This window comes from Aythya fuligula, chromosome 20 (assembly GCF_009819795.1).
Source record: "Aythya fuligula isolate bAytFul2 chromosome 20, bAytFul2.pri, whole genome shotgun sequence".
Taxonomy (NCBI): Eukaryota; Metazoa; Chordata; class Aves; order Anseriformes; family Anatidae; genus Aythya; species Aythya fuligula.
In genome coordinates this window covers 184,189-203,231 of record NC_045578.1, presented here as the reverse complement: position 1 = coordinate 203,231, position 19,043 = coordinate 184,189, and the positions used below count along the sequence as shown (strand labels likewise).

Below are 19,043 nucleotides of genomic sequence, written 5' to 3'. Positions count from 1 at the left end.
CAAAGCCTCACACCCTAGTAGACCCATTGGCTCCCTGGGGGATGGCACACCACGTGACTCTAGAAGCCCTGCACACACACGCCAGCCCTGGTCTCACGGCCCCACGGCACCCCTGATGTTGAGCCCTGCTGACAGCAGAGCTTTGTGCATTTAGCACAGATGTACTATGCGAGAAGACCGAGGGAGACCTCATTAATGTGTATAAATGTCTGAGGGGAGGGTGTCAAGAAGATGATTTTAGTCTCTTCTCAGTTGTTCCCAGTGACAGGACGAGAGACAATGGGCACAAACTGAAGCACAGGAGGTTCTGACTCCAAATGAGGGGGCACATCTTTACTGGGAGGGTGACAGAGCACTACAACAGGTTGCCCAGTGAGGTTGTGGTGTCTCCTCCTCTGGAGATAATCAAAACCCACCTGGATGCTATCCTGTGCAAGGTGCTTTAGGTGATCCTGCTCGGCAGGCATTTGGACCAGATGATCTTCAGAGGTCCCTTCAAACTCCGTGCATTCTGTGATTCTGTAAAAGGAGGCAGCAGTTGTTGTGGCATTTTTTTTCCTTCCTTTGTGCCTTTGTGAAGCTTGCATTACCTTTGGTGGACATGAGGTAGCACATGACATGGGACCCCACTGTCATGCATGACAATGGTAGCAGGAGGCAGGGAAGGGGCTGGCTGCCTCCCGTGTGCTGCCTGGTACAGGCATTTCCTAGGAAGAGTTTGGCTTGCAGGCTGGGGGTGCTGCTGATGGGGCTCATCAGATGATGGGGCTTGGCACTGTCCCTCAGGGCACAGAGGTAGCCAGCGGTAGGTAGCCAAGCCACTGCCCTTGTGAAGCTCTACTGCCAGCTCCACCTATACACCCAGGTGCAGGCAAATTGATCTGTAATGCTAGCAGAGTAGAGCAGGAGAAAAAACTTGCATGTGCCTCTTGCAGAGATAAGAGACCTCATTGCTGTCATGTCACAGCTCTCCCTGCCTGTTGCCTGGGCCTCTTAATTTTCAGGGGAGAGCAGTCTTTGAGTCTTTCCAGTTGCTTTGTGGTTCTCTGCCATTTTTCAGAAAGCATCTGCTGAAGGAATGAGGCTTGTTTGAATCAGAGGGATGTAATCCACTTGATAATGAATTTATTAGCAGTGTGCCTATTACAAAACCCACAGAGCCAGGGCTCTGGACACCCTTCCCATCCCCTGCTCTGCTGTGAGGGTTTTGGTGTTGGCTCTGCCCCCCCTTGGGTTTCAGTCTTCCCAGGCCAGTATTTAGCTGTCTGAAGCTGGTATGGGTGTGAAGGGAAATCATTCAGCCTCTTGGAGCAGATGCTTGTGCTTCAGAGCACACTCACTGAGCCTGTGTAGTGAAGGGATCAGCCTTACTCACTGGTTTCCATGTGCAAAGGCAGGCAGTGCCATTGGCCTTGTCACATAGATGCTGTGGGGCTTCAGGGTCACAGTGCTAAGCGTGGCCTGCTACCTGGCTAACTATGTTAATTCACTTGGGCTCATCATCTTCTGTCAACTGATTTTAGAGCTGCCCTCCCTGAAAGACACTTAGGCTCACTGTGCTTCATTATGGCTCCTCTTCCTCTCTCCCTGTAAGCCACTGCAGAGCTGAGGTGATCACGGGCTGGCTGCCTGCCTGCAGCACGGAGCCAGGTCAGGAGAAGCACTCAGTTGGGATAAGCGGTGTCTGCAGAAGTAACCCTGTACTGCCTGCACCAACTTTGCCCTGCAGAGGTGCATTGGCAGCCAGGCTTTTGTGGCTTTCAGAGGCAGGGTGGCTTCTGTCACTGGGTGCTGCAAATGTGTCCTGAGCAGGGCAGGCGCGGAGTTGGGTGGGTGGTTGTTACAGCAGGGTGAAGCAGCAGTAGCATGCACAGAGTACTTGTGTGGCTTTGGGAACATGTGTTCCTTGCTTGACTGGACTTTTTAAGGCAATGAATTGTTTGTTGCTGGTGGTGAGTGCAGCCTGCAGGTAGCATTGACCTAGACCAGAGCTTTCGAGATTACTGACCATGGCTTTGAGAATCTGGGATGCCTGCACTAGGGGTCTGTTTGTGGCAGCTTTTGGTAATGTTTCTTATGGGGAAGTTTCTTTGGTTCTCTTTTGGGCTGAAGGCAGTGGGGCAGGGAAACAGCTGGACATCGTGTATTAGACGTGGCATAGCACTGAGGGTATTTCCAGTGATGTGGTTTGAACAGATGGTGCCCTTATCCAGCCTGCAGTGACTTCACAGTAGTGACACATGCCTTTCCTGCCATCAGGCTCCATCCTTGTAATTTCCTCTTTGCAGGGCCCCCAGCCGGGCTTTTGTGCTGCTTTCCATGTGCACAGTAGGGCAGCACCTGGCCTAGATAACCACCATCATGCTGCCTATGCATCAACACTGTGGTGCAGGAGGGGAGAAGGTGATTTGAAAATAAAAGGGCCTTTAACAAGGCTGTGCGTGGCTTTGCCAGAAGCCCTCTCTTTGGGTTGTGTGTTGTTTTCGTCCAGGATTTATTGGCCTAACAAATGGCAGGATCCAGTGATCAGCAGGGTGTGATGAGAACAGGCAGGAACATAGCCTCCTGTGTGCAATGAGCCAGGACCATTCCAGATATGGAAGAGATAGGCTAGTGGCAATGAGGAATGGGCATCTAGGCAGGAAGCATGTTAACCTTCAGTGTTTCCTCCTCTGTTAGTATCCTGTAGCCTGTGTGGTCACATTGGAAGTCTGCATTTAAAATTAGTGATAGGGAATGCTTTCCTCACAGGCTTCGGTAAAGGGCTAAAAATTCCTGAGAATTAAGATACTCTTGGAATGAAAACAAAAAAAATGTGGAAAGGTTCAGAAGAAGCTGTGATGGAGATGGATTTCCCTGTGTGGGACTGTAGAAGCTTGCTCCTGCTTCCCAACATGCATGTCCTGATGGCCCTGGAAGGGTGGGTGCTCTGGATGGATGGCGGGTGCATTGGGTATGCTTGGGAGTGGACAGGCCGTGGACAGGACACATGGCATCTGACAAAGCTGCCCAGTATGCAGAGCCTTTGGGTGCTGTACACTGAGTCTGGGCTGCAGCATGTGACCCCCATGCTGCGAGGGAAATCTCCAGTCAGGACAACTAACTGTGGTGGTGGCATGTCATGGTGCAGAGGGCCAGCAGGCTGTGCACTGGGAGGTCCAGGGATGAGCCAGCCCCATGGTAAAAAGCATCTGTGTGCTTTATGGCATGGAGGTAGAAAGACCCAGCCCAATTGGAAAGAACACAGAAAAGGAGTGGTAGGACTGGGGAAGGAAGGGGCTGAATGGTGCAGGAGGTTAACTGGAGTAACAACCCTACTGTGAGAAAGTTCCACAAAACACTGTCCATCAGCATAACAACTGCACTGAGTTAATGAGGAAGAAACCCCATAGATGAAATCCTCTGTGCTGAGACTGTCTTGCTACTGGCTGCAGTGGCCAACAGAGATGACCTTACTGGCAGGAGAGTCTGGGCAGCGTGGTGGGAAGGAGGCTGCCATGAGCCTGGGGCAGTGTTGACACTGGAGGCTCGGCTTCCTGACCAGGGGTGTGTTTTCTGCCACTTGGTGCTTGTGTCCCCTGGATCTGGTTGCATTTTGTATTTCTGAGATCCCTAGGGAGAGTGTAGATGGGAACTTATGACATTTGTGCTGCTTAGGATAACACCAGCACAAAGAAGGCAGAAAACGCACTCGTTTTTGTGTGCCCAGATGGAGATCTTCTGACAAACTGACCCTTGGTCTGTGTAGGAGTAAAGGGTATGAGACTGCCACTGCCTGTATGTTGGGCTTTGGATTCCCCCAGCAGCCAGCTGTGCTGGCAGTGCAGTCTGTCTTAATTAAAGTCAGACAGTCGATGCTGAAAATGAAGCATGGCACAAACCAAGCAGTATTTCTAGTCACATGTAAACCAAAATGCAAACGTGGATCCAAAGGATTTTGGTAGCTTTTAGAGATAATGCTTTTTAACCTCCTCGGTCACCTTCTGGGGAGAAGGTGACTGCACAGTGCATGGAGGTGGAAGGGCTCATGAGAGGCTGCCACTGGGCATGGATGATATTTGAAAAGGAAAAACGTATTTATCTTTTTGTTTGCATTTTTCCATTTTTGGTTTTCAAGCAGTGCCAAGGCAGGGGCTAGCTGAGGCTGAGGTCTCAGGGTGGCCACTCCCCAGGGCTGCAGCAGGTCTGCAGACTTTGGCGTACAGCTGCAAGGGATGTGCTGGCTTTGCTTGGAGCGTCAAATTAATGAATAGTACAATCGGTGATGGAGCTGGGAAGCTTGAGGGTGGTACCCTTTAGTTTACTAATGAGGGTTTGGGGCGAGGTTGGATCAGCAATAGCAGAGGGATGGAGGGAGGAGAGGATGCCAGGTGCCAATCCTGCTCAGAGGTACTCAGAGTAGGTGGTTGTGGTCTGGCTGCTTAGTGGCGTTGGGGTTTCATAGAGCCCATGCCCAAATCCTGCTTCTGGATCCAGGGCTTCATGGTCGCTGCTGGATGCAGCCCCCATGCTGCACTGCTGCTCTGGCTGCTGGAGCCTTCTTCCCTCACCTCCAAGGGAGCTGGGCTAGCTTCTCCTGCAAGCTGATCCTGTGATAGGGCTTTCTGGGCAACTGCTGTGAGGAATTCAGAGGAATTTGCACAAGTGGTGCTGCTGATGGGTCGGGAGGAGGTCAGCTGCCCTCCATTGTGGGAACCAAACAGGTCCTGTATGGCAGCCAAATCTGAAGCAGAAAGTGTGGCCCCGGCCCTGGCCTCAGCTCAGTAGCAACCCTGGGAGTGTGTCCCCAGGGAGCCCCAGCTCCATGCTTGGCACCACGTGCCCCTTGGTGCTATCAGGGTTGTCTTCTATCACATGGAGCAGGGCCTGATGCTTTTTGGCATGCTCTTTGGCTGTGCAGGCTTGGGTGCACCTGGCTCCATGGGGAGCTGTGACCACTTGCACAGTACCACTTGGAACAGCAATGTCTGTGTGTGTGGAGTGGAGGAGGTTTGCATATACCTCTACTCCCTGATGCAAGAGCGAACTATTGAATTTTGAAAGTGGAAAAACTTCAGGGAAGAAGCTGGATACTGCTTGTTGCAAAGGACATTACCTTGTGGGGGGCTTCTGGGCTCTCACCAAGTTAAGATGGGTAAAGGCTTGCCTGGTAGCCAGAACATGTGCAGGCAGCAGGCTGTAGACCTTGTTCTCTGGGTCCATACTTTTAGCACAATGGTGTATTTTTACAGCAAAGCAGCAGCACAGGGAAGAGTCCAAGTCAGAGCAAGAGTGAGCTCTAGGTGCTCATCCTCAGCTTAATCTTGACCAGCTCCATCAAAATCTAAATGGATTCACCCATTCCTGTTCTGGTGGCTTTCACCATGTCCCAGGCTGACTGTGCAGGCAACTTGTGCCTGCCAAGCCTGGGTCATGAGGGCCCAGCTCTGGCTGCTGCAGGAAGGAGGTGTAGAAGTCCAGATGAACAGCTCTTGAATTCCAGGCTTCAGGAAATGGAATCACATGCTGGTTGAGGCTGGAAGGAACCTCGGGAAATCATTTGGTCCAACCTGGGTCTGCCACCCAGAGCAGGTTGCACAGGACCATGTCCAGGTGGTTTTTGAAGATCTTCAAGGAGGGAGACTCCACAACTTCTCTGGGCAGCCTGTGACAGTGCTTGATCACTCATGGAATAAAGTGTTTCCTGATGCTCAGAGGGAACCTCTTGTGTTCCAGTTTGTGCACATTGTCTCTTGTCCTGACACTGGGCATCACTGAAAGGAGCTTGGCTCTGTCCTCTTTGCACCCTCCCTTCAGATATTTATGTACATTGATGAGGTCCCCCTGAGCCTGCTCTTCTCCAGGCTGAGCAGTCCCAGCTCTCTCAGTCTCTCCTTATAGCACAGGTGCTCCAGTCCCTTAATTATCTTTGTGGCCTTTCACAGGACTCTCTGCAGTAGTTCCATGTCTCACTTGTCCTGGGGGACTCAGAGCTGGATACAGGTCTCTAGGTGCAACATTGAGTGGAGAGGAAGGATCACCTCCCTCAACCTGTTGGCAGCACTTTGGCTAATGCAGCCCAGGATACCATCAGCCTTCTTTGCCCAAGGGCACGCTGCTGGCTCATGGCCAGCTTGGTGCCCACCAGGACCCCCAGGGCCTTCTCTGCCAGGCTATTTTCCAGCTGTGTGCCCCAGCCTGTCCTGGGGCCTGGGCTTATTCCTACCCAGGGGCAGGACTGCGCTTCTCCTTGCTGAACTGCAGGAGGTTCCTGTCACCTGTTTCTCCAGCCTGGCCAGGTCCCTCTGGATGGCAGCATGGTCCTCTGTTGTATCTGCCACTCCTCCCAGTTCAGTGTCACCTGCAAATTTGCTGAGGGTACACTCTCCTCCATTACTGAGACTGTTAATGAAGATGTCAAACAAGACTGGACCCAGTATGGACCCCTGGGAGTACACTGGTAGTTATTGGCCACCAGCTAGGCTTTGTGCTACTGATCACTACCTTTTGTGCCTGGCCATTCAGCCAGTTTTCAACCCACCTCATTGTCTGTCCTTCCAGCCCATACATCAACATAGATACTTGAGGATCTAATGGATGAGTGTGAAGGGCCTTCCTAAAGTCTAGATAGACAATATCCACTGCTCTTCCATCATACGTCAGGCTGGTCATTTCGTTATAGAAGCTTATCAGGTTGGTCAGGCATGACTACCCCCTTGTGAATCCATGCTCACTACTCCTGATGATTTTCTTCTCCTTCATGTGCCTGAAAATGGTTTCCAGGATTAGCTGTTTCATCACCTTTCCAGGGAATGAGGTAAGGGTGACTGGCTTTTAGTTATTGGGTGAACATTTTTTCCTAATATCTAACATAAACCTCCCGTGGTGCAACTTGAGGCCATTTCTTCTTGTCCTATCACTTGCTGCTTGGGAGAAGAGACCAATCATTACCTTGCTACAAGCTGCTGTGAGGTAACTGTAGAGAGTGATAAGGTCTCCTCGAGCCTCCTTTTCCCTAGGCTAAATAACCCCAGTTCCCTCAGCTACTTCTCATAAAACTTGTTCTGTAGACCCTTCACCAGCTTCCTTGCCATTCTTTGGACATGATCCAGCATCTCAAAGTCCTTCTTTTAGGGAGGGGCCCAAAACTGAACACAGTATTTGAGATGTGGCCTCACCAGAGAAAAGTATGGCGGACAGTCACTTCCCTAGTCCTGGGGGCCACACAATTTCTGATACAAGTCAGGAGGCTGTTGGCCTTCTTGGCCACCTGAACACACTGCTGGCTGATATTTAGCTGGCTATCAACCAATACCCCGGGTCCCTTTCCACCAGACAGCTTTCCCATGCACTCTTCCCCCAGTCTGTAGTGTTGCGTGGGGTTGTTGTGATTCAAGTGCAGGTCCTGGCACTTGGCCTTATTGAACCTCATACTGTTGGCTTCAGCCCATCATTCCAGCATATTCAGGTGTCTCTGCAGACCCCTCCTACACTTGAGCAGGTCAGCATTCCTGCCTAACTTGGTGTTGTCTGCAAGCTTACTGAGGGTGCACTTGACTCCTGGGGATGGTTTTACCCAGCCGGGCGGCTGAGCTCTACCACAACTGCTCTCTCACTCACCCTTCTCAAAGCAAATGGGGGAGAAAATATGATGTAAAGGGCTCAAGAGTTGAGATAAAGACTGGGAAATCACTCAACAATTATTATCATGGGCAAAACAGACTCAGCACAGGGAGATTAATATAATCTATTACCCATCACTAACAGATTAGAGCAGTGAGAAACTCAAAACAAGCTAAGAACATCTTCCCCCCATCCACCCTCTTCTACATCCTCCCCTGGGTGGTGCAGGGAAATGGAGAATGAGGGCTGAGGTCAGTCCTTGATGCTTTGTCTCTGCCGCCCCTCACGGTCCCTCTCTGCCCCTGCTCCCTGTGGGGGCCCTCCCACAGGATACCATCCTTCCTGAACTGAGCCTTTGGGGGCTGCCCACAGGCAGCAGCTCTTCAAGAACTGCTCCCACACAGCTCTGTACCACAGGGTCCATCCCCCAGGACCAAACTGCTCCAGCACGGGTACCCCATGGGTGGCAATTCGCCCCAGGCCCCTGCTCCTGCATGGGCTCCTCTCCATGGGCTGCAGCTCTGGCCCAGGGCCTGCTCCTGCGGGGGCTCTCCATGGGCTGCAGCCTCCTCCAGGCCACATCCACCTGCTCCACTGGGGGCTCCTCCACAGGCTGCAGTGTGGAGATCTGCTCCACGTGGGACCCATGGGTGCAGGGGGACAGCCTGCTGCACCAGGGGCCTCTCCATGGGCCGCAGGGGAACTTGTGCTGCGTGCCTGGAGCACCTCCTGCTGCACTGACCTTGGGTTCTGCAAGGCTGTTTCTCACTCCTCTCTCTCCCAGCTGCTGTTGTGCAGCAGTTTTGTTTTTTTCTTTTTCTTTTTCTCTTCCTTAAATCTGCTCTCACAGAGGCACAACCTTGCTCACTGGCTCAACTCTGGCCATCAGCAGGTCCCTTTTGGAGCTGGCTGGGCACAGGACAACTTCTGGAGTCTTCTAACAGAGGCCATCCCTGCAACCCCCTCTGCTATCAAAACCTTGCCACATAAACCCAATGCAATCCCCTTGTGCAGATCATTGATAAATACATTAAACAAAACTGGCCCCAGTACTGAGCCCTGGGGGACACTACACACCTCTTCATGCCCACAGAGTGAATACTGGGTTTGGGCAGCAACATTCCTGTTTTTACTTGTCAAGATGAGATTTTCATGTGCTCTCAGTATCTCTCAGATCTTTATGTTTGTGAATATGCCTTTCATAAACTGGTTACCAAAGCAAAAGGTGCCATGAGCAGTGGCAAGAATGAAAGCTGGGACCTTCTCTAGAAGAATCCACCCAAATCAGTCATCCTAGGTTGAAAAGATAATTTTAGGGGGAAAAAATAGGCAGTTCATCTGACATTCTTCAGTGTAAGAGGAATTCTTCAAAGTCTACTGACTGTATTGGTTAGGTCGCTGCAGATGTGGAGTGGCCAAAGAGTGTTGAGTGCCTGGGTAACAGCTGACAAAATGTGTGACAATTATTAGATGAGTAAAGACAGTCCTCTGTTTTAGGTGGATAAAGAATTGGTTGGCTGGTCGCAGCCAAAGGGTTGTTGTGGTCAACAGTTCTATGTCTGGGTGGAGGCCAGTCACAAGTCATGTCCCTCAAGGGTCGGTCTTGGGTCCGGTGCTCTTTAACATCTTTATCAATGACACAGACGGTGGAATTCTACGATTGTATGAATCGAGTGCACCCTCAGCAAGTTTGCATATGACACCAAGCTGACGGTGCAGTCAATACAACAGAGGGAAAAGATGCCATCCAGAGGGACCTGGACAGGCTGGAGAAGTGGGCCTATGATAACCTAATGTGGTTCAACTTGAGGTGTTGCACTGGGGCTGGGGCAATCCCAGGTATTTATATAGACTGGAAGAAGAAGAACTTAAGAGCAGCCCTGCAAAGAAGGACTTGGGAGTCCTGATGAATGAGAAGCTGGACATGAGCCAGCAGTGTGCGCTTGCAGCCTGGAAGGACAACTGTGTCCTGGGCTGCATCAAAAAAGGGGTGGCCAGCAGGGAGAGGGAGGTGATTATCCCCGTCTACTCTTGTGAGACCCCACCTGGGGCCCCCAGCATAAGAAGGATGTGGAGCTCTTGGAACGGGTCCAGAGGAGGGCCACTAAGACGATCAGAGGGCTGGAGCACCTCTCTTATGCAGAAAGGTTGAGGAAATTGTTTGTTTAGCTTGGAGAAAAGAAGGCTCCGGGGAGACCTCATTGCAGCCTTCCAGCATTTGAAGGGAGGATATAAACAGGAGGGGGAATGCCTGTTTACATGTGTTGATAGTGATAGGACAAGGGGGAATGGTTTTAAACTAAGATGGGAGATTTAGGTTGGAAATTAGGAAAGCTTTTCACTTAGAGGGTGGTGAGGTACTGGAACAGGTTGCCCAGGGAGGTTGTGGATGCCCCATCCCTGGAGGCATTCAAGGCCAGGGTGGATGCGACTCTGGGCAGCCTGCTCTAGTGGTTGGCAAACCTGCCCAGAGCAGGGGGGTTGAAACTAGATGATCTTTAAGGTCCTTTTCAACCCAGGCCATTCTATGATTCTATGATCTTAAATTTTATCCTTTCCACTGGCTATTTCTCTCTAGTGAAGACAGAGTAATAAGAAACTTTTCTACCCAATTATTTTCCATTTCCATCTGTCATCTGTTGGCTTTACATGTTATCTTTTAAGTGTCTCCTTACACAGAGGACATCAAGACTAATTTTTCTTCCCACTGCAAGCTTGTGTTCTCTGCCTTCTTGGGATGTGAGGTGACAGTGACACACATTCTGCTCCTACCCCTCTCAAGGACACCCCGTCACTTGTCTGCTGTGGTTTTACTAGTTCTGATGTATTTTCTGTTCCATCCCTTCTTTCCTACATTCTAACATCTGTTGTGTTTTCTCATCACTGCTGTTTGTGGAGCCATTGTGCTCATGCACAGCTGGGAATAGCTCAATGAGCACATAAAGTTCTCCCTTCAGGTATGCTGTAAATGTGTAGGTATCATAAATCTTCCATGCTTGACTCAGAAGGCCGAGTGGTGGGACAGCCAGCTGCAGCGGTACTTTTCATTGTACTGTTTTTGCTGGAGCTGGATGTTATCTACTCTTCTGGTCTCCCTGCAGTGCTCTGATGTGGTAGTGCCTCTCTCACTGGTGTTTGTCCCAGCTCACAGGAGCAAGTGAGCAAGGTGAAGAGGAAAATTCACCCAAGATAATCTCCTGAAATGGATCTGCAAGATTTGCAGGAAGCACTTGTTGATACTTCTTCCTATCTTGTTGCAGGCGAAGGATAGTGATGATGATGATGAAGTCACTGTTAGTGTGGACCGGGACCGCTTCATGGATGAGTTCTTTGAACAGGTGAGTTTTGTTTTTCCAGTGCAGCTCTGACACCAGTTCAAAACTTCCTGTAAATGCTGGAGCAGACTGTGTGTCAATGATATGGGTTCCCATGGCAGGCAGGTAGCAGTTGAGTGCGGGTATGGGTGTTGTGCCTTGGCTGATGCCTCTCAGGTGGTGCTCAGGCTCTGGGTTCTCAGGGCTTACACTGAGAGCAGTGACTAGTGGGAGCCAGGCTTCCATGCAGACCTGAGGCTGTTTTGTTGTGTTGTACCTAACCCAAGGGCTGCTTTGCTGCTCCACCTGCTCCTGTAGAAACCAACAGGGCAGCTGAGGCAATTAACCACCAAGTGGTAGTGTGGGAGCCTGTGGACACAGGCTGCATTGTAGGAGGCTTTCTTGTTGCAGTGTGCATGCCTCTAGACTGCCATGAAATCAAACAGTTTCTAAAATATCTCCAGAAAGCACCTCTGCAGAGTAAAAATTTCTGCATGGGATTGATGTAATTTTGTGCCTCTCATTACCAAACATGAGGTTGTTTTCTGGCATGTGGGTGGCTGTAAGATATGCATGTGGATTTTTAGCATACCTTTAGTATGACATGTGTGTAGGGGGTGTAAAAATGTATCTGTGCAGGCAATGGAGTGTGGAATGAAAAATATGACATACAGATGGATGAAGATGAGCAAAGTGGTGGTATGAGTCAAAGAAAAAGATGGAGTTGGAGTGTGTGCAGATTGGCAGGCAGAAGGCACAAGTACAGGTTCTCAGTGTCCATGATGCTGGCATGTTTTCTTATAGTGCAGGGAAAATGCCAGTACAGAGAGGCACAGTATCATTTGGCTTCCCTACTATTTGGGGTGAGGCTCAAAACAGACTTCTCAGCCCCTGAAGCTGGGTGACTGAGCTGGGAAGAATCCTGGCTTATGTAACTTGAACAACACACTCCATGCTGGAAATGCTGAGTCTGGAAATTCATAGATCTGATGCTCATTTGGATATACCCTACAAGTTTCTTAGTGTATGACAAAGCATATGGGAAACACAGTCTATATTACCTTGCTCTGACTGCAAAGCTGGTTGCTGTGATATGGAAAGTTGTCTGATTTCACGTCAGTCCTACAGTTTAAGAATCCAGATGGAAAATATTTGTCCAGGAGGATGTTTGCTGTGGTTCAGCCATACCATGGTTGTTTTTGGATAGGGTTTAATAATCATGCCCCTTTCCAAAAGTCCAGGCCTCTCACAGGATACCTGTCTTGTTCTTTTCTGTCTCCACAGGTAGAAGAAATTCGAGGGTTCATTGATAAAATCTCAGAGAACGTGGAGGAAGTGAAGAGGAAGCACAGTGCCATTCTTGCTTCGCCTAACCCTGATGAGAGTGAGTGAGCTGGGATCTGCTTGTGTCTCTGCAGGGCTTGGGCCTGTGTGTGGCTGCTCTGTGCGCTGCTGGTTGTGCAGTAGATAGATACAGGCAGAAATCCTCTTGTCTCTCTTGGCCTCTCCCAGAGGCATAACCTTGCTTTTTGGCTCAGCTTTGGCTGACAGTGGGTCCCTTTTGGAGCTGGCTAGACACAGGGCAGCTTCTGGACTCTTCTCACAGAAGCCACCCCAGCAGCTCCCCCACTACCAAAACATTGCCACACAAACCCAATACATGAGGGAGGAATGGGGCCTATGTGGAAGGGAGATGGAAGGACTGCTGATGGCTTTCTGACCTTGAGAGAGAAAGTGAGGTTTCAGAGTGGCTGGTGGAGACTTCCTGAAGGACAGGGCAGCATAGAGGCTGAAAATAGCAAATGACAATTTTGTATCCAGGTTGTTGCTTTCTTACTCTGCCCAGACAAAGTGCTTGTTCTGCATTCCCTTCTGTATCAGTTACACATAACTGCAGGCAGTGCTGGACCTCTGGGCTGTCACAACTTCAGTGGAAGCTGCAGGAGGATCTCTGTACAGCATTATTATGCCTTGGCATTGCAGAAAATTCAGTATATAATGCCAAAAGCAATTTGGGCAACAAATGAGAACTTCTACCTTGTTAAGTAATCGGTTTCTGTAATACTGTGGTGCATCAAGAAGGTACAGGTGGAACTTGTGTCTTAAATAGCTATACTTAGGCAAACATGACCTCAGTGCTATACTGTATGTGCTCTACTGTTGCAGAAGACTCAGGTGGCCAGGACTCTGCCTGAGACCGGGATGTGCCCACCTGCCCTGAGCTGGGTTGGAGGTTCTGGGCTCGAGCCTTGTGTCTGTAGGGCTCATCTCTTCCCTCCCGCTGATCTCTCTTCTAGCTGCACAGGCTGTTCTTGGATCCACGTGCCACTGCTGCCTGTGCTTATTTTGGTGCCCTGTGGGTGGGCATCTGTCTCGCTTTGCCATCGTTCCTGTGAGGTGGCAGCCCACCCGCCTGCAGCTCCAGCATGCTTATGCCCAGGGCAGAGTGGTTGTGGGGGGATGGGGAACATCTCCCAGCTCAGCAGCTCTGCGCTGCATGGCCAGTGGTTCTGCAGCTTCATGTCCAGGCTTGGGATGTGCTTGGAGAGGCCCTTGGAGCGGCCAAGGGGCTGTATTCCTCATTGGAGAGGGGCTGTTCTCCTGATTTGAATAAATTTCTGCTAAATCTGTTCCTAAAATCCTTCTCAGTGGGCTGCTGCATCTGTTGCTACTCCTGGTGCTTGAAGAAGCAGGCTGTTGCTGCTTTGGTCCTTTGTCTGGGCTGGTTCCCAGAAGAGGTGGCTTTGAACAGTAAGCCACCAAATTGAGAGGAATTAAATGATGTTTTTCTGGAGCAGTCAGGATGGACTTCTCTGCCATTCATCTTCTCTGTGCACAGCTTTCCTCCTTGCTTCCATGCTCATGATCTCCTCAAGTGCTTTGTTATATAATAGATGCTGTTTGGTGAATGAATCACCTCCGGGAACATAAATCGTCAAATCTGAAGGTCTTTCAGCCTGTCAGATCCGCACACTTCAGAAGACCTGATAAATATTTCAAACCTCGAAGCAGGTCCATTACTGATCTGCAGCAAGAACAGAAAGGGAGGTTCAGTTGCATGTACATTTACCCCCTGTTTTTATAGATTTAAGCTGTGTGAACTCGAGGTGGTAGCTTCAGACACCAGGGTACAGTTCCCACATGACTTGGTTCAGATTCTGTCTGCTGAAGGAGATGCAAGTTATTTGACCTCTAATTTCTAACAGAACTACTTCTGGCAGAGGGATGTTCCAGGTGGTCAAGGAGATTAATTGTAGTTGTTCACCTCTGTCCAACATGAGGAAGCAAAGCTATCCAGTGCTAAAAAGGCAATTCTGGATTGTCTTGATGTCTAGGCTCTGGCTAGATTTCTCCGAACAGGCTCTGTGCTTTCACTGTCAGTATAACCTTGGGGCTCACCACGGCTTTTTGCAACCAGGTGCTTTTGCAACGTGTCACAGCTGAAAGCCTGCTTTGTGTGGAGGAGATGCTGCTGGGGCATTGCCTGAAGGAAGGAAGGCTACTGACTGTGGTTGGTTTTTGCTGGAGCTGCTCTCCCCTGGTGCTGCTTTCTGTGGCCCCTTAACTTCTGCCTCCACTGTGCAGTCATTTTTCTGGGGCATGTGTTCCTGCTGGTGCCTGGTTCAGCCTGGGCAGAGGGCAGGTTTCCCTGAAGACCCTGAGCTGCAGTTGTGCTGTGTTATACAACAGGTTGGAGGCTTCAGGCTCGTGTGATGCTCCTTTGGGAAAAGAAGTGTGAGAGGAAAAAAGGCATGGATTTCTGTGAAAAGCTTGGTTTTGTTCTCCTGTCCTCAGAGCTGTCTTCATTCCTCTGCCCTCTGTGCTGCTGCTTTTCCTGGCTTCCCTGGGGCTGGACATCAGAGCTACTGCAGACTTCATCAGTCCTTGGAGGTGGAGGCAGAGCACCTGCAAAAAAGGCACAGAACAAGGGACCTGTCAAAGGATGTCTGGGCACATTCTGTGCCCAGAAAGCAAATTGATGTGTTCCTGCTGCTCATTGTGCTGCCCTCACCCCTGTTCTGCCACCTTGCAGGTTCCTCCCCTGCCCTGGTTGCATCCTGCTCAGGCCTGGCGGTGCATGGTGTTTGGCATGGGAAGGGCTGTGGTGTTTGTACTTGGTGACATAAAGGGGCATGGTAAAGGCAGCTTCAGCTCCTGAACCTGCAGTGGGGTTGGTGAGGTGTGGAGTGGATCTGATGGACATGAAGGGACCCAGAGGATTGGACAGCATCTACTGGTGCAGGACTGGGGAAGAGGATGGGGCACAAATATAGCCAGTAGCTGACAGGTTCCCCCCTCCAGAAGAGGGATTCTTCAGCCACATGCTGTTAAGCTCTGTGTGTGTGGGGCTCTTCACCGCAGGGTGCTGGTGGGAGTTGTCAGGTTTGGGGTGAGCCTGGGCAGGCTCCTGGAAGACAAACCACCATGGTGTGGGGAGCCCAAGCCAAAACTGGCCAGGACTATGGTGAGGTATTTTCTGTGTGCACTCACTCTTCTCTCTTTTAGCACATGCTTTTGGCTGATGTGAAAGAGGCCCCCCCCCGCCCCGCCCTGTGCAGAGTGCTCGCCTGTGGAGAGCCAGGTGCAGCCCTTCCGTGGAGCAGGGCAGGGCTCAGCAGCAGAGCTGCTCTCTCATCAAAGTCCTCATTTAACTGAACCCTGCTCATCTGGGGAGGGGGTGTCCTCTTCCTCTGTAGCACCCTCTCTTGCTTTCAGTGCAGTGGACATGGGGCCATGGTGTCTGCTGCTCATGTGCCACGTCCTCCTGCAGCAGGTGAGAGGTGCCAGAGCTGGAAGCTGCATCATTTGTGATTCTGTGATTCTGTGATTTTGCTGTGCTGACTTTGCTGTGTATGGAAAGGACTCAGGCACTGCTGGGGACAGCGTGAGAGGAGGTGCCATCTGCTGCCCCGGTTCTCAGCATCTTGCCTGCCTGTGTCCCCAGCTCCTCTTTCTCCTCTGAGCATGTATGTTAGGGGGAAGGCGGGGATGATGCCATGGGGAGCAGGATCCTGACCCTGCTATCAGGAGGGCAGCAGGTTTGCTCCTGACATCCATCCTGTGGGATGAATGAGTTCCTGTATTTCGTATCTCATTTCTCATGTTCTATAGATAATTTCCAATATTTTGCACAGCTGCAGGGGTTTTTGCTGTGCATTTCCTGGCAACAGCTTGGTCAAGGGGGAGTGTGCTTTCCAAGCGTCGGGGCTGGGATAGCAAAGGACTTTGGCCCTTCAGTGCTGCACAGGACGACGTGTCAGCCTGGCATCAGTGGCAGTGGAAGGGTGCTGCTGTCCACAGACTTTCGTGTCTGTTTTGGGTTGTGCTGTCAGGGCTGCCTGTCCAGGCAGCTCTGGTGCAGAACCTGGTGCTGAGGTAGGTCAGGCTGCAGTCCCAGTGCCTGCAAAGGGGAAGGCTACTGTATTTCGGAGCAGTGGTGGGTGGGTAAAGTGACTCTTCCGCTGGTAATTGGGCCTGTGTGAATTGCAGGACACAGTATGAAGCCTGAACTGCTTCACTGGAAATGAGAAAATCAGGTAGCTCTGCACACAGGGAGAGCAGGAGTGGTCCCCTCTACAATCCCTGTGTGCTCGGTGCTGATGCAGCAGGGGATGGGCCAATGGTTCTGCCCAGAGTAGCAAATCCGGTGTGAAATGGGGAAGCTTGAGAGGTGACTGAAGGCAGGGAGGGGGTGCTCCTTTGCAAGCTGGAGTTGGTCCAGGAGCTCCACAGCAATGTGGACATGGGAGCACAGCTGGTCTGGTAGGGGAAGAGCTGGGCAGAGTGGCACAAAGTGATCCCTGAGACGTGTTCCTGCAGCTGATCTCACCGATCCTATCTCTAAAAAGCATCAGTGTAGGACAGGGTTCAGTCAAGCCCTCTGTTGGGTGCTCAGGAAGTACCACCAGATACTGTGCTGCTCTCCTGCTAGTCCTGCACAGCACCTGGCCCTGGGGGCTGCTTGCAGGCACCTGTTCTAAGCATGCTGTTCTTTAGGTAGGACATCTGCATATGTCTTCTGGTCCCTTGGAGACACTGGGAAGCTGCATTTCTCCATGCTATGAAGTGGAGGCCAGGAGCTGCTGATGCATTTGGACAATGCTCTCAGAAATATGGTTTGAGTTTTGGGTGGTTCCAAAAGATTTTGCTGTGGCTCAGAGGAAGCTTCCTTTCCTCTGAAGCAGAAAATCTTCCTGGAAATGCAACTCTGGTCACCTGGTTGCTGCAGAGTGGCTCCAGGGCCTTGCTCTGCCTTGTCTTGGACGTCCTGAGCAGAGCTGTGCTTGTGATGTCCATGGTTATTAAAGCACTACTGTAATAACCTGGCAGGAACCGCCTGCAATTCAGCAAGGAGAAGCACAGAGTCCTGTCCCCGGGGAGGAACAAGCCGAGGCCCCAGGGGAGGCTGGGGCACACAGCTGGAAAGCAGCCTGGCAGAGAAGGCGCTGGGAGTCCTGGTGGGCACCAAGCTGGCCATGAGCCAGCAGCGTGCCCTTAGGCAAAGGCTGATGGTATGGTATCACTTTGGCTGTATTAGCCAAAGGGCTGCCAGCAGGTTGAGGGAGGTGACAAACTGGTGTACAAAGTGGAGCACAGGAGGTTCCCTCCGAACATTAGGAAGCGCTTCCTTGCTGTGAGGGTGCTGGAGCCTTCTCACAGGCTGCCCAGAGAGGTTGTAGAGTCTCCTCCTTGGTGATCTTCTAAAGCTGCCTAGATGTGGTCCTGGGCACCCTGCTTAGGGTTTCTCTGCTTGAGCAGGGGTTGGACCAGGTGGATCCAGACATCACTGCCAACCATTCTATCATCCTGTGAATGCCCAGGATTTGCTAAGGAAAGGGCTTTGCTCAGGTATTGTCTCTGGGTTACTGCATCTTGTCTGTCTCGCACAGAGATGCTTTTCATAGTCCTTTTGTGCATTTCTGCATTTCTCCCGCTCCATCTTGAACTAGTTTTGTTTCTTGTCCCAGTAATTCTTGTTGAAAGGCCACTCTAGGATTTAACCTTCAATGGTCAGGATCCATCTTCTCATTTCCAGCCTGAGTCTATTTACGATCAATTTAAATACCAACGTCATCACAAGAACAAATATAGTTAGCTTAAGTAGCTGTTTGCCCTTCTTGCTTCATCCTGTCAGGTCTGTGCAACAGTTTGTTCATTTTACAAGGGCTTTACACAATCACTGCCTTCCTGGTCTCCCTCCTTCTGCTGGAGGACTGTCTTTCTTGTACCCTGGAGCTCAGTTTGCTGGAATGGAGCTTTTCCCCTCATTTTACCTGAATGTCTGCGCAGTCTGGGATCAGACTTCTCAGCTGCCCTGAGCTCCTGTAGCTGGCTGTTCCATGACAGTCTCCAGGTCCTCACTCTTCTTTTCCCATGTAGCTTTTCTATTTGTGTCCCCTTGATGTGCCATGCGTTAGTCCAGGTAAGATTGCCTTTTTACCATGCAGCTACTTTAAGCTCCCTTGCATGCCTAGGCTTTGTGATCACTGGTGCCTATTGTCTGCTCTGTCATCCTGAACAATGCTGGATGATCTGTAACACTGAGTGAATGCAGAGTAAATATCAATTAACTGTAGTCTGATTCATGGCAACAACAAAAAGAATCTGCTGCTCTGTAATTATTTTTGGCTTAATGTAGACCAGACAGTTAGTGGTCCTCCTGGAAGATGTGTTCTCATTGTCACAAGGCGATTGCAGTAAAGATGGGATGCTTTGGTGAAAATGCTTCTGCTAAAAAAACTTACCTCCTTTGGGCTGTGCACCCTTGGGCCCTGTTACACTGCACTTCTGCTTGTCAGCATCCTTGTAGGAAGTATGTTTTGGAGCAGAAGCCCACCTTTACTGCCAGAGGTAGCAAAGGAGAGCTCCCATGTCTCTTTGGCTCTGTGCAATTTGTAGCAGTGTAGGCAGTATAATAATGCTGCCCCTGGTTTTGTTACTTCTTGAGTGGTTTAATCTACATGTTACTTTAATGCCCAGGTCCCCTGGGGCTTCAGGAACCCTCCTGAAGGGCTTGGTGCTGTGCTGAGTGTTTACCTGCTGGGCAGCTGCAGGCAGGAATGTGCCACCTGGTAACCTGCAGGACTGTTCTGGTAGTTTTGCTGTTGTGCTTTTTATTCTGCTTGT

At 50.7% G+C, this 19,043-nt stretch overlaps 1 protein-coding gene across 3 annotated transcripts in view; it reads left to right on the top strand.

The window, feature by feature from the left end:
- STX1A (syntaxin 1A) overlaps positions 1–19,043 on the top strand; it is a 112,048-nt gene that overhangs the window by 14,441 nt on the left and 78,564 nt on the right. For all 3 annotated transcript variants that reach the window (XM_032201205.1, XM_032201204.1, XM_032201206.1), the window contains exons 2-3: positions 10,863–10,940; positions 12,201–12,300. In XM_032201205.1, coding sequence (XP_032057096.1) covers positions 10,863–10,940; positions 12,201–12,300 — 178 coding nt within the window. The remainder of the gene's footprint in view (positions 1–10,862; positions 10,941–12,200; positions 12,301–19,043) is intronic.